This window comes from Amphiura filiformis, chromosome 6, assembly GCF_039555335.1.
Source record: "Amphiura filiformis chromosome 6, Afil_fr2py, whole genome shotgun sequence".
NCBI classification, from domain to species: Eukaryota; Metazoa; Echinodermata; class Ophiuroidea; order Amphilepidida; family Amphiuridae; genus Amphiura; species Amphiura filiformis.
The window spans coordinates 36,929,991-36,944,594 of NC_092633.1; the positions used below are offsets into that span (position 1 = coordinate 36,929,991).

Consider the following 14,604-nt stretch of genomic DNA (forward strand, 5'->3'; position numbering starts at 1 on the left):
TACCGTTCCGCTTGAGTTTATTCGATACGGTCTATCCTCAATGATAGTGCAGATATGTTAAACCCTGGCCTCTTAGTCCCACAGTATTATACTATTACCATGTCTCTGCTCATTTTCATTTGTCTACTATCCACTCGTAATGTCTTTCTGTGTGTTGAATGTAATCTCTCAATCTCTTGTCACTTCCTCCCATCGTTTCTATATACTTCCTCCTTTACGCTTTTTCCTCTGCTTCTTTCACCTCATTTCTTCCCTTACTGTGTCCTTGGTCTCTTTCTTACAGCCTATTGTGGTATGACCTTTCTTGTCATTTCATCCCATTGTTTTCATATACTTTGTCCTTTCTGGGTTTTTTTCCTGCTTTCCTCTAATTTCTTCTCTTGCTGTCTCATTGTCCCTGGTCTCTTTTTTATATTGTTCTAGCTCTCTTTTTAGTCTCATAGTTTTCTCTTCAGTTCTGCAGTTTCATTTTTAGAAATGTAAATTAAATGAGGGGTAGAATGCTTAGCATGTGGCGTGGGTGTAGGGGGGTGGGTGTGTGTGGGGGTGTGTGTGTGGGGGGGTGTAAGTAGTGAAATAGTTATACATTTTCCAGGATATGTCTTGAGGTTTCATGAAGCCAAAGAGTATGGAATTTTTTTTTTTCTTTTTCATAACAGTATTTTTCAAGTTTTAATGAGCACTGTCGGCATTGACAAACATCCTATAATGCGGTGCGGGAAGCCATTCTTCTTCCGCATCGTAGCTATTTTTCGTGGAAGGGTCACAAAGCAGAAACAAAATGCATATTTAAAAGGTTTCAAAACAAATGCAGATTGAAAGGTTTCTTTTTAATTAGTTTCCATACATAGTGCCAATTTATTTCAAATTATACTGCAGAATGCATGAGGGCGTTATTGCAATTATGCAGTGAAAATTAAGTTCATCAGAACGGCAAACTTAAACCTAAAATTTGTATTATATTGCGAATTTAAAAATATCAAAATTATTTGATATCATCAGGACATTCCTCATATTCAGAATGCAATTTGATATGTCTGATGTGCTCTCATGTCCCACAAAAATACTGTGCAAACATTGCTATAATGAATTTATATACAAATTTAATTTTTTTTACACTTTTGCTGGATCACTGAATGGGTCTTTTAAGCCTGATTTTCATGTGATGGTGGATGATGTTTTTCCCCTTTTCATAAGTTGCAATTTTGTTCTATAGCAATAAAAGTATGCATAGTGCAGCTTTGTCTGGGCAGCTGTATATTGGGTTAATAGCTGTGGTCATACTTTCTTAAAGAGCCCTTTATTGGCCTGGACGACCAGTCCAGCCAGCCACAGGCATATGGATATGGTCTACTCCCCATTCCAGAAATATACAGAACTAATTTTTTTGGATTTAAAAAATATTATCCTGTTTTGCCAAATGATACATAGCTAAATCCTAATCCTTTAGTTAGTCCTAACTGGCAATAAAAGTCAAATTTTAATATTTTTGCAATTTGAGGGAAATGGTCCAAAAACATGCAATGTTTTTTTACAATTGTAGTCACAAAATTGTAAGACTTGGCACAAGTCTAAGCATACAAAATCTTGATTACAGGCTAAGAATTAGCTCATAATTTTAATATTTTATGTTATTTTTGCTTATTGGTTATGAAAAAAATTGGAAAATGTGTTTTTCAAAAATTAGAATGCATAACTTGATATTAGTCTTTGGTCAAGTCTTTGTTCTTGATTATCACAGAATACAAAAAAGGTTGAAAAACACCCTAAAAATGCATGTTTTTGGTCCTTATTTCCAAAAATTGACCAAATATTAAAATTTTACTTTCATTGCCAGTTAGGACTAACTAAAGGATTAGGATTTAGCTATGTTTCATTTGGCAAAACAGGATAATATTTTTAAAACAAAAAAATTAGTTCTGTATTTTTCTGGAATGGGGAGTAGTACATGTAATCTGTTGCCTTGTAGTTGTACTGGATTGTAAAAAATGTCATGACCCAAAACAGATTGTTTTTTGTGCTGCAAATGTATCTTTTTGCAACCTTTGCATTTCAATCAATTGGTACAACAACTGTAGGTTGCTCTTTCAGGGTGACATTTGCTCTTTTACTTGTAGAGAGTTAACAGTATTATATTGAAAGACATTTGACACAAGGGTACATATGTTTTTCCACTTTAAGGCTTATTCACACTCTTAGTATTCTAAATTTAAATGTCCTCTTCAACTCATTCCATCATGAGGTACCGTATTTGTTCCATTAACTGCCTAGAGCACTTATGAAAGTCATTTTGAGTGGGCGCTTTTTAATAAATGTTGTTTGCACATGTATACATAAAAAAGTGACCTAAAATATGGATTTTACATGCAGGTGGATCCTGGTTATAATGATGGAGGATCATTGGGTAGTTGGATCATTGTGTAGTTCAGGGTCGTAGCAAGGTCATCACAAATATGGGGCGGCCAAATTACAAATCTATGCCCATATTGAAATAAAGATACAAAGAAAAACATAACAAATTTCTCAAAAAGTGGGGCGGCCATGGCATCCCCGGCCGCCCCGCTTGGTACGGCCCTGATGGTGTAGTTCGACTTAATGATATGCAGTAGAGTTGCTGGGTGGGCGTTTATAGGTGCATGGGCAGTAAATGGAACGAATATGGTACTTTAAGTCGGCTTAGTGTGGAATGTGTTGATTTGGTTTGGTGGTAAAGGTTGATGTTGCTCATACTAAGTATACATGAGATAATAGACGTGACGGAAGTTATAAGTATATTGTATAATGCAACTTTTGAGAATTGGATCTGAGACTTGATTGCACTGAAAAAGATCAAATTCAATTTTGATTAAGAATATTCAGGACAGTACTTGTAAGTAACTAATACCCATATCTTACTGACTTTGACTGTAACTTGTTAAATAATGACATTGTACTCACCATAATGTATTATTGCATACATGTTTTGTTTTACTAAACCTATGCTTCTAAATGTAATTAGAATACTAAGGGGTATTTCAAAATACTGGGTTGCGTACATCTGATCAAAAATAGGGTGTGGTAATGTACTCACCGTGGTTAAGGGTACATGTAACAAACCTCAAAACATGTTATCTTTTATAGATAAAGTTTGCTGTTTGTTCCTAGAGTTAGTTGACTTTCATGAAAATATAAGAAATGTTTTGGGTTTTGTTGAAACTCAAAATAATTTTTGAAATTGGGGGAAAAAAGAACACAATTGGATAAAAGATCCAACTTTTGGTGGTAGGAATTATTAATGGAAAGTTACATGTGGAAGCTGGGTGTTAACATTGTTTTGTATATAGTAGGCTGGGGGGTATAGTAAAATAGGGCCGGGGAGAACAAATAGGCAAGAAAGATGTTGCTTTTTTGCAGACCTTTGCTGCAAGTCATCCATCGTATGATAGAATTTGTGGTGCGTGAAGGTCCCATGTTCGAAGCCATGGTGATGAATCGTGAGCTGAGTAATCCTATGTACAGGTAGGTCACTTTGTAATAAGTTTAACCCCTGCCCCTTAACTTTGTCCCATGGTCACTGTCCCCTCCCCTTTTCACACGCACACACCAAATTGTGACCTCGATAGCATGCTGGTTCAACGAGTAGTAACAATTTGTTTAATCAAGAGCCATAGTTATTAACCATATAATAGCCCTATCAAAAAACCCATGTTCTCTTCCGCTACTGTTCACGCTGTACAACATTGCAAACATTATATTATTATGAGATACTCCATACAATGTTTGCAATGGTTTTTAATGTACAGAGCGTAATGTTTTTAAACTATAGAGCAACAAAAACAAATATGAAAGAATCTGATTTCAAATGTGTAAATTTGATATACCAAAAGAAACATACTTGATTTTGGTCTTCTCCTCATCCTTCCAAACTCATATCAAATTCCTGTTTCTATTAAACAAGGTATGCACTGTGCATTATTTATTCAGAAGTCTTTACTCTGGCAGGCGGTGATCACGAGTTATATGTATACAGTAGGGAGCACAAATAGAACTAAACTCTTTTCCATTTATGGAAAATTTCAAGCACATAGGTTATCATGCACACCGCCATGTCTAGTTCAAAAATTGTAATGCACTTGGCATTATCTGTACAGTGTGAAACAATTCTAGATGTTTGTGTCTGCAAGCTACACCTACTATCGGGAACACAGGTGTTGGTGCCTAACGGTTTTCTACAGAGAAACTGCGATCAAAGCTCTTTGAGCACTGATTATACAAAAATATACCTTGGGCTCCACAGCAAATTTTATGCTTCTGGTTAGCCACCACCACTTCAATTCCTCTAAATATGCAAGTCTCTGGGGAGCACAGAGCGATTTTTGAAAAATAGTAGTTCCACATAAATAGTAAATTTGCAAGTGTTCAAGCTATTACAGCTCACACTGTCAATTAATTATTATGAAGCATGAATCCACACCTGCGCTTTGCACTATTATTTATGGTTGAGCCGATTTCGGGGAATTTTTTAGCTAGCCGGCTGGTGATTATGTCATGAAATTAATATAATAATTTATGTTTTCTCTAGATTTCTGTTTGAGAATCATAGTCCCGCACATGTATACTACAGATGGAAACTCTTTAGTGTGCTTCAGGTAAGAAATCTTTCACTCGTCATTCCTACAAGTACATTCACAGTATTTTGGTGGACAGTGTCCATATCATGATTTGGGGTAAGCTGTACATTTTTACAGATGTTATCAAGTGAGGGTCTCATTTAATTCCATGCTATGCAGTAGGCTTAGGTCTGTTGTGCTGTAAGCAAGAGGTCTTTTTTATGTTGTCATTTTTACCTTTTTCTAAGCCTCCCAAGAGCTTTTGGAATCTGTTATAGCTGTTGCAGTATATTTTGTATTAATAAATTTTGATATTTGCCAAGAGATAATAGATTAATGTCCTTGTCTGACCGATCGTTCAAAACATTTCGCTAGAAAACCTTTTAGAAAAACCTTTTTTAAGACATTTTCATTAAAATTGCAAATTATTGCATCTAACAAGAAAAAGCTAAACATAATGTATTTTCTGTGTCTCAAAATCACCCAGCAAAACTGGGGTTTCAATTGTCTTTCACCGTTGTTCATCACCGTTTAACAACTTGCGCCTGCATGGTTTACTTCGATTACTGCCCCCGCGAAGTAAACCATGTAGACGACGCAGACGCATTGTTGTCAAATGGTGATGAACAACGGTGAAACATGATAAAATCCCTAAGAATATCAGCAAGCTTGGCATAGACATTATGTGGTTTTAAAGTAAAACAAGAATTTTTTGACAGATGGAGCATTCAAAATAATCTATGGAGAAGCAAACAATTTTTCGGGCCTTTTAGGGTTAGGTATAGGATTAGGAGACTGATTATGGTGTGAAGTTCCAACTAAGTTGCTACATAATTTGACACAGTTTTATCATTCACTGATATATAACATAACATAACAACGGCGCTTGGCGCTTGATATAGCGCAATACCAAAAATATGAACATTGCGCTTTACAAATAAACAAAAATAACAACAGCAAAATACATTAGAAAATATATGTTTTAAGACCCTTTTTAAAAGATTCAACTGTGAGAGTAGTGCGAAGGGTAGCCGGTAACTGGTTCCAGAGGGTTGGACCAGACACACTAAATGAACCATCACCAATTTTTCTATGACTCCTGGGGATGACAAGGCGAGTAATATCAAGCTCAGAGTGAAGGCCTTTCCTGGGTGGAATGTAGGAAGCGATGTAGTCAGTGAGATAGATTGGTGATAGTCCATTTAGCACTTTGAATATGAAGAATAATTTTAATTTTTTATATGAGGAACTAACTATGTTTACACTAACTCCTGCTTTCATTTTCAAATTTCAGGGCGAGTCTCCCAACAGGTGGAGGACACAAGAATTCCGTATGTTCAAATTTGGTTCCATCTGGAGACCACCTCCCATTAATCCATATCTACACGGAATGCCAGATGAACTCGCACCTAAAGGAGAGGAACCAAGGAAAGGACAACTGTCAAATAAGTAAGGACATTGTACATCAAATATTTGTACAACAGAAAACGGGATTCAGAATTTAGTATGTTAGGCAAGGTTCCCCATTAGATACAAGTGCAATTGCATCATCAGGATCAGAATCAGATTTGCACTTATACCACTGTATGTAATGCCAAGGAATTACCATGGTGCATGCTCACAATGATCCCACCTGGGACAATACGGTATCAGTCTATTTTGACAAAATTATTACTCGCCATGTGTCACCACACAGGAGAGGAACCAAGGAAAGGGCAACTTTCAAATAAGTAAAGACATTGTACAGCAAATGTGATTCAGAATTTAGTATGTTAGGCAAGGTTCCCCATTAGATATAAGTGCAGTTGCATCAGAAGGATCAGATCCAGTATCCCACACTTGAAAGATTATTAAATTCTGACCACAAAACTACCTTTCTGCACTAAAACCACTGGATGCAATGCCAAGGAATTACCATGTTTGAGTGCTCACGATAATCCCATTTGAGTATTGAATGATCGATATCACTCTATTTTAACAAAATAATTACTCACCATGTGTGACCACTATCAATATTCACCCAAGTACAAAGGTCTGTGAATGTACCTCTTGTTGACTAAATCCCCTTAACTCGGACAATAGTATTTCAACTGCAGTTCAGTGATTATGTTTTGCTCAGCATATGTGGCATGATCTGATCCAGTCAGACCAAAGTCGGAAATTTTGAAAATTGAGTTATAATATTATCATAATTTTTTTCACAAATTCACAAATAGCGCATACATACGAGTTCACACACTTTGCATCCCCTTGAAAAAGTCCAAAGTGCAACGCATACAAAATCTAAAAAACGTACACGTTCAAATATTCCATGATTTAATTTTGCCTTTTATTTTTTTGACAGTCAAAGGGATAAGCTAGAAGACATGCTGCGGGGATTAAACCTGGAACGAGACAAGATTGGTGAAGCCATGGTATACTGCCTGGACCATGCTGAGGCTGCGGAGGAGATTGTTGACTGTATAGCGGAGTCATTGTCCATATTACAAACACCCATTCCAAAAAAGGTAAAGAATGAAAGTTTATTTCAAGTATTTACTAATTTGCCTATTAATCCAATTTTGCCGCCCCTTCCTCAACAGCCCGAAAAGGTTGCCCCAATTTTTTTTACAAGGATTTATAGGCGCTACCGCCCCAAAAGCAACACATTTTGATGTATAGTACAATTTTTTCACATTTTTCGCCCTTTTTTCTTTACTAATTCTTTTTGCCGTCCCTTCTTCTTCCGCCGCCCTCTTTTTGCCGCCCTTCTTCTTTCCGCCACCCCTTGATTTGGCCGCCCCTACTTTGACCCGAGGGCTGGCGCCCAAAGCCCCAAAAAATACGCGCATGCCCTTTATGTGCTTGCTTTAATTACTGCATACACTTTGCAAAAGCCTTCTGATGTGTTACTAAAAAATCACAAAAAACAAAATTTGCTCCTGCCTTTGCAGCAAGAACCTCATTGTGACAGCATGATGTTGGATCCGTGCAAATGGTGAATAACATCTTATAAATTTTATTTTTGTATTTTCTTATTGTATAGATTGGTAGATTATTCCTGGTGTCAGATATTTTATTCAACTCCAGTGCCAAGGTTGTGAATGCATCGTACTATCGTAAATTCTTTGAGAATAAGCTTCCAGAGATATGCCTTGACTTACTGGAAGCACACAAGAACATTCAACAGAGATTAAAAGCAGAACAATTCAAGGTAAGATCAGTTGAACTAAAAAAAAGCACTATGGGCTATTCCATTTAAAATCCATACTACCCCTGTGGAAGATTTTGGAAATATACAGACCGCAAAAGAATTAAGGTAGCAGTTGTGTTCACCCCTGTATATCCTAAATAAAGATAAATGTGTCAAAATTAAAACAAGCAGCCAATGCCTGTACTCTTTAGCTCTGATTTAAGACCTTATTTGTTGAAATTGGTTGAGAATTAAAGAAACGGTGATCCAAAACCTAATGAAGATACGAAATAAAAAGTTGCACTTTTGTGTTCTAATCAATGAAAGCATGATGCATGTGTTTCGTGCTAATCAATGAAAGCACGGCGCTAGTTCTCTTGTTCGCGAACGCTTTGTGTACAAATCAATAGGACATGCAATGTGGCAAACTGCAACTTTTATATTTGCATCTTTCTTGGGTTTTGGATCGTCGTGTCTTTATTTCTTGAACAATTTCAACGAATGAGGTCTTAAATTCGAGCTAAAAGATGCAGCTATTCACTGTTGGTTCCAATTATGTCATATCTGCCTTTGTTTAGGATACACAGGGGGTTAACGTAACTGGTACCTTAATTATTTGGCTTACTGTATTCAGCAGGGGGAGTATTAATTTCAAATGGAATGAACACATTAGCAGCTCCATTTAAAACTCACCCTCCCTTTGTGGAAGATTCAGGTTGAATCTCTCTCAGAGGGTTTATGAAATTCAAATGGAGCTGCCTAATGTGTTCATTCCATTTAAAATTCATACTCCCCTGTGGAAGATATTTCCAAAATCTTCCACAAGGGTAGTGTGGATTCTGCACAGCGTACCTTCTTTTCAGCGCTTCCCTAACAGAGGGTTGGGATTCATGAGCCGACCTTGAATGAAAATTAAAAAAAAAAGAAAACAAAACAAAAGGAGGACAATGTGTCATTAAAAAGAAGAGAGTTCATTTGTATAGGTTCACCGCATCTTGTGTGTCTCATCACCTTGCATTTAAGTAAGGGTACCATTGTAGTATTGTACTGACCACTTTATCTTATTCCGTCGACTCTTGCTGTCGGGCATCAATAATGGCTCGCATAACTGCCTATCCTGGTCTCAAGTTCTGTAACTGTATATCCTGTGTCTTGTTGAAGCAGGGCCACAAAGGTCTTGGGGCGTCCTTTGTTTCTTTTTTCCTTGTGTGGGTTTCCAAGTAACCAGATCAGATGTAATCCTCCTTTGGCTCCCTAAAATTTTGCGGCGCATTTGTCATTGATTTCTTTCAGTATAGTATAGTAACAGCATGTGTATTATGGTGTGTGTCACGCCAAATGTTTCTCATGAAATTTGGGGCACAGGTAAAAAGTTCAGGAAGCCCTGGTTTATAGTGTATAGTATCATCAACTGCAATAGGTCTGGTCATATTTTTAGTTACACCATCACATTGTCAGCTCTCCATGACTGTGTATATGTAGATTAACATTGACTGATTACTTCTTTGTTTTGTAATGCCACATTGCAGCAAAAGGTTATAGCTTGCTTCCGATCCTGGGGCGAGTGGACGATATACCCTAGTGAGTTCCTGGTTCGTCTCAGAATGTGTTCCTGGGATTGCAGTCTGTTGAAGATGCCTTACGGAAGGAAGACCCACCATTAAGCCCTGAGGTATGTTACTGCTGATGATACATCTATTTGTTATGCAACAGTAAAAATATTTGAAAAACTGTAAATAGATCAACCCTTTTCTTTTATTATTACAATTAAGTGTACATCAAGCAAGCAGTATATTTGACTAGCAAATGCAGCTCTGTGTCATCAGCTTTTGAATCAGATTTAAAGAAGACATCACATATGTGCCAAAGTGAGCATAGAAGGCCGATATCGGAAATTTGAAAATCTATAGCACCTACGGTTGCAATGTTTAAGGAGGCCAAAGATCACAGTACTATTATACCAAAATTAAAAATTTAATGATAAATAAACAAACAAAATCGTAATTGAATGTAAACCAACATAGCTTTAAGGTGGTACTATACGTACGCCTTGATAAATTTGTGGCTATTTTTGCATCTTTCTCAAAAAATAATAACACACTGGTAACAAAAGTTATGTATATTATAGGGGCAAGGAATCCAGTTACTACACTGGAATTTCAGTGACTCAAGACAAGCAGTATCTTATTTATGATAAGAAAAGAGGTACCATTAGAATGTACCTCATTTCTTAAGATATATAATGAACCACTTGTCTTGAATCACTGAAATTTCAGTGAAGTAATTATTCCTTGCTTATAATATACATAACTTTGTTACCAATAGTTACTTTTTGAGAAAAATGCAAAATAAGTCTAAAATTTATCATCTATTATACTGAATACACCAAATGTGGAGCACATGAAGAAGAAAGCGTTACTCTCTTTTTCAAATACAAATAAGTTTTACGCAAACAAAAAGGTAAAAAGCTACATTTTGGTTAGAAAAATAAAATAAACAAAATTCACAAAAACACAATTTATCCCCAGTTTCATCAAGAAAGAAGTATGCAACTTGAAAGAGGAGATATGAAGGTATGTATTATTTTGAAAAAATAAAACAAATGCAACTTCTATTAGGCAGCTATCACACATTTGTGGCTGCCAGCATGTCATTCTTTCATGTTGCCTGACTTATGATACAGTAAGGCAGGGGTGGCTACCGTTTTTGGATCTCAGGGCCCATGGCAAGTGTGTGGAATCACTTAAAAAGCCTTTTGTGTGAACTGGCTTGAGACTCAGTAATAGGGATTATAGTCAAATGCAGCAAACCTTTGACGAGCGCGACTACCGTGATGTTGCAAATTCAGCACTAACAATGCGTACGGCGCAGAGTTCATTCATAAATTTCCACTCGGCAACAGCAGATCGTCTCAGCAGCCAATCAGAGACAGAGTCGTCCAACGCAGTAAATCGCGATGTATACTTTAAATCTGGCGCTTTCGTCAAAGGTATACTGCATTTGATTATAAGTTTCACAGTGTTGCAAGTTTTCTGTTTTTTGCCGGATTTCCGGTTTTAACATTTTTTTTTAAACATTTCCAGAAGTAGATGATGATATTTCATCATAAAAAGAGCAAAAAAAATTAAGTGGGGGTGATACCCTCATAGCCTATTCCCCAATCCCTAGCTTTCGCTCTAAAGATAGTTCTCTGATCAAGTGTTTGACTTGCTTGCTTCGCTCGCACCGTTTCTGTTTTTTTCAACAGTCACTTGCAACCCTGGTTTTAGTTGTGTGTGTAATTGGAGGAGATATTTCCTTTCACCTTGCAGTGTTAGATGATCAACAGGAAAGCATTAAGCAAAGTTTCTTTTGAACATAAAAACCCACAAAAAATGTTTATGTGTGGAATTAGCTGTACAAATTTAGAAATATCCCCTCCACATGTCATGCGTGTATTTTGGGGCAGGGGGCTTTGGGGTGCGAGCCCCGGGCACACCGTCGGCGTCCTATCGATAAATATAAATTTAATACTCCGTTGGTGAGCGGCAGGCGAGTGGTAGTGAGCGACAGGCGAGTGGTATTTCACTGAACGCATAAGAAAAGGAGTTCTATCTGACTGGCTAGCAATCGATCGCTTAGGTCGCTCAGTAGTCAACTACAAACTCATGCATGCAATTCGATTGAAATCGATTATTCTATTATTGACGCAGATAAAGAGAGTGATAGTGTGTCAATAATGTACATTGTATTGCACCTGGTTTTACCAGCATTCCTTTATAAAATAATTTTCTCAAAGAGTTGACTATTATCAAAATTTTTACCCAGGATTTCAAATTTTTACCCATAAATTGCAGTTAAACATATCCACAGCAAAATACCGGTCCTCACTAATTAGTACATTTAATTTCCAGTTAGTACATTTAAACGAAACCTGTGATTTACGTGACAACAAATAAAATTTTCTTACAATAGAAATATCATATGGGATACTGATATGGTAGGCCGCAACCGCCACAACGTGGAGCTGCTACGCGTAGCTGACTTTTTGCGCCGTGGAGCCAAATTGACCAATCATGTTAGAGTTTTTCATTACTCGGAGGTAAAACTGACCAATGAAGTACGACTTACGCATTACGTGAAGCGAATTTAGTCATTAAGAATTTGCCAGACGAGCTTCACGTAGTTGCAAGATATCCTCGGTCACGATAGTTATGATTCAAAAAGTAATTTATGAAAAGTACGAACCGACTTATTATTAAGATGGACATGCACTCACAAGAAACTCATATAGTATTGTACACAACTATATAGCTAGGGAGAGTGGTGGTAAACCATGCACACAATTCTGCGATCTGCAGTGTATCGCTGGGAGCTGATTTGTACATGTTGCGCGGCGTGGCCGGCGGAATTCGACCGGCAGCAAACCAGTTCGGATTTACTTTATATACTAGTAGGCCATACATACTGTAGTTACGGTACTGCCCGTTTTCCTATACACAATACTCAGTCGCTCACCATTGTGCGTGACCTAGTGTATGTTAGAAGTATTATGCCATTGCCTATATAGCGTCACTGTGTAAAAAATTACCAGTCAATATTTAAAGTATTCTCTGAAATTCTAGAAAATATAGTTTTGTAACATTTCCTAAATTTTTAGCTAATTTAGGTGTTTGGAAATATTGGTACTTTTGTGTTTTAGGAAGGATATGTAAACGACAGATAACACCAAAAAATATGAACAAATTATTTCTAAACCGTGTTAAGTCTGCAAACCATTATGCTTCTCATTTTCAAGAACGCTGGTTAACAATAAGCAGACTATTGTCTCATTTAAATAAACAAAAGCCCAGACAGTATTGTTACCTTCGTTCGCTTTATAATCATTCACCCAACTGAAACTATAATACCAGCTCATTGTTCATTGCACAGGTAAAACAGACACAAGTGCAGTGTGTATTTAACCAGAGAAGATCTGATGTAACATAGTTGAGCTGTTTTCATTGAGTGTTATCTTGGTTTAATAGCTTTTAATGGGGTTTAAGTCCTTCAAAGGTCGTGGTGAATTCTACTGTAGACATGACTGCATCATGATTATTTTAAAGTCAACAACATTCAACAATATGATCACCGTGATAGTATGACAGTATCAGTACCGTGGGTGTCAGTGATCCTGGCCTGACACAGTAGACAAACAAACAAACAAACACGCCACACACATGGCACATGCATGCAAGGTAACATTGACTATACACTAATCAAACAATGGTATTGATCCTGTACAACTGTTTGTGGTTTATTTACATTCGATTCATTTAAAATCCACATAGTAAACATTAATTTTGGCAAGAGTTTTCTCTCTCTGGAGCGAGGATGCATCAACTGGCTCCGCGTAATGAAAAGATCTAACATGATTGGTCAATTTAGCTCCATGAAGCGAAAAAGTAAGCTTCTGGCGTAGCAGCTCCACGTTAGGCGATTACGACCAGCCATATACTGATCATCGCGAAAATCGTAAAACATAGAATAGAAACAGTGTGGCGGCTCTCAAAATCTCAAATTGTATGCATAGCCTGAGTCGCACGGCCTATCTCGAACAAAATAGCTCAAAATCACCATGCGTAGTTGTTGAAACGCGTGAGCATTTATCGTACTACCACGGCAATTTTTAACACGAAGATATAGGGATGACGACGGTGTGCGGGGTAAAACCAGGGTCCGGCAAAAATGAAAAAGCGGCTGAAGATGAAGGGGCATCAAGAAGAATTATTAATTAAAAGGGTGGTAAATTATTGAAAACTAATGTAACAATACCTTTTTTGTGGCCAACAAGGCCACAGCTCGAGGTGGTGGTGGTAATGGGGGTGTAACTTGTTAGATTTTCATGAGCCATCCTGGGTGGAAAACAATTGGGTCAACCTTTTTGGGATGTTGCTGCAAGGGGTGGCAAAATTTACATTTTCTTCAGTCCTCCTGGGTAGGAGCAGCCATGATACTCCACTGCATGTGATGTTGGTTTAGTATCTTCTGGCTCGCATAAATCAAGTTTTGGGAAAATTGTCTCCAAAATTGGTAAAAATGTAATTTAAGAGTACAAAAATTAGGGATAAATAGCATTCATTAGGATATTGTTTGAGGGCCTCGCCTCATGGGGAAGTCGCCAAGTGGGCCTGATGCTGTCTGTATGTTAGCCACCCCTGTTTTAACCCCTTGAGAACTACCTGCCGATTTGCCAAAAGAAGTTTTCATTATCAATTCGACCAATCAGCATCATTGTTAGAATAATTTTAAAAAAAAAAAAAATTGGGGTACATTATTTGCAAAGCATTATTCTGATTGGTGATTAAAGTTAAGATATCATGTAATTGACCAATCAGAGGCAATGTTAGATCGGCAGGTAGTGCCCAGGGGGTTAAGGGATAGTCTGGGAACCAGCCTCTTATTTGTTTTGTTTTCCCAGCCATTGCCAACCAAGCCTCACCCAGATGACTTGGATGGAGCCCCGATTGAGTTTGACAAATTGAACTCTGAGAATGACAAGCTTGATGGTGACCCCTTGGATGGGCAACCTCTTGTTGGTGGGGATCTAGATGGGATGCCTTTGAAGGGTGGCGATTTGGACGGACTACCGTTGGAAGAGAACAGTGATATTGATGGTGCTCCAAGTAAGTTGAATGTCCTTATAAATGATTTATAAATATTCATCATCTTTATTTAATAATAATAATAATATGAATTTCTAATGCGCACATCTCCACCAAATCAATGGCGCTCAAGGCGCGATACAGAGATTATCTTACACTACATAATAAAAATTAATTTACATAACAACTTAAACTGCACATGATCAACAATCAATAGGTG

General features: G+C 37.3%; 1 protein-coding gene across 1 annotated transcript in view; it reads left to right on the forward strand.

Moving 5' to 3' along the window:
* Window positions 1-14,604, forward strand: part of LOC140155368 (U2 snRNP-associated SURP motif-containing protein-like) — a 54,283-nt gene that overhangs the window by 26,952 nt on the left and 12,727 nt on the right. The window contains 9 exon segments of the mRNA XM_072178186.1: window positions 3,394-3,498; window positions 4,562-4,628; window positions 5,884-6,038; window positions 6,934-7,096; window positions 7,615-7,782; window positions 9,291-9,357; window positions 9,360-9,433; window positions 10,290-10,334; window positions 14,201-14,405. Coding sequence (XP_072034287.1) covers window positions 3,394-3,498; window positions 4,562-4,628; window positions 5,884-6,038; window positions 6,934-7,096; window positions 7,615-7,782; window positions 9,291-9,357; window positions 9,360-9,433; window positions 10,290-10,334; window positions 14,201-14,405 — 1,049 coding nt within the window.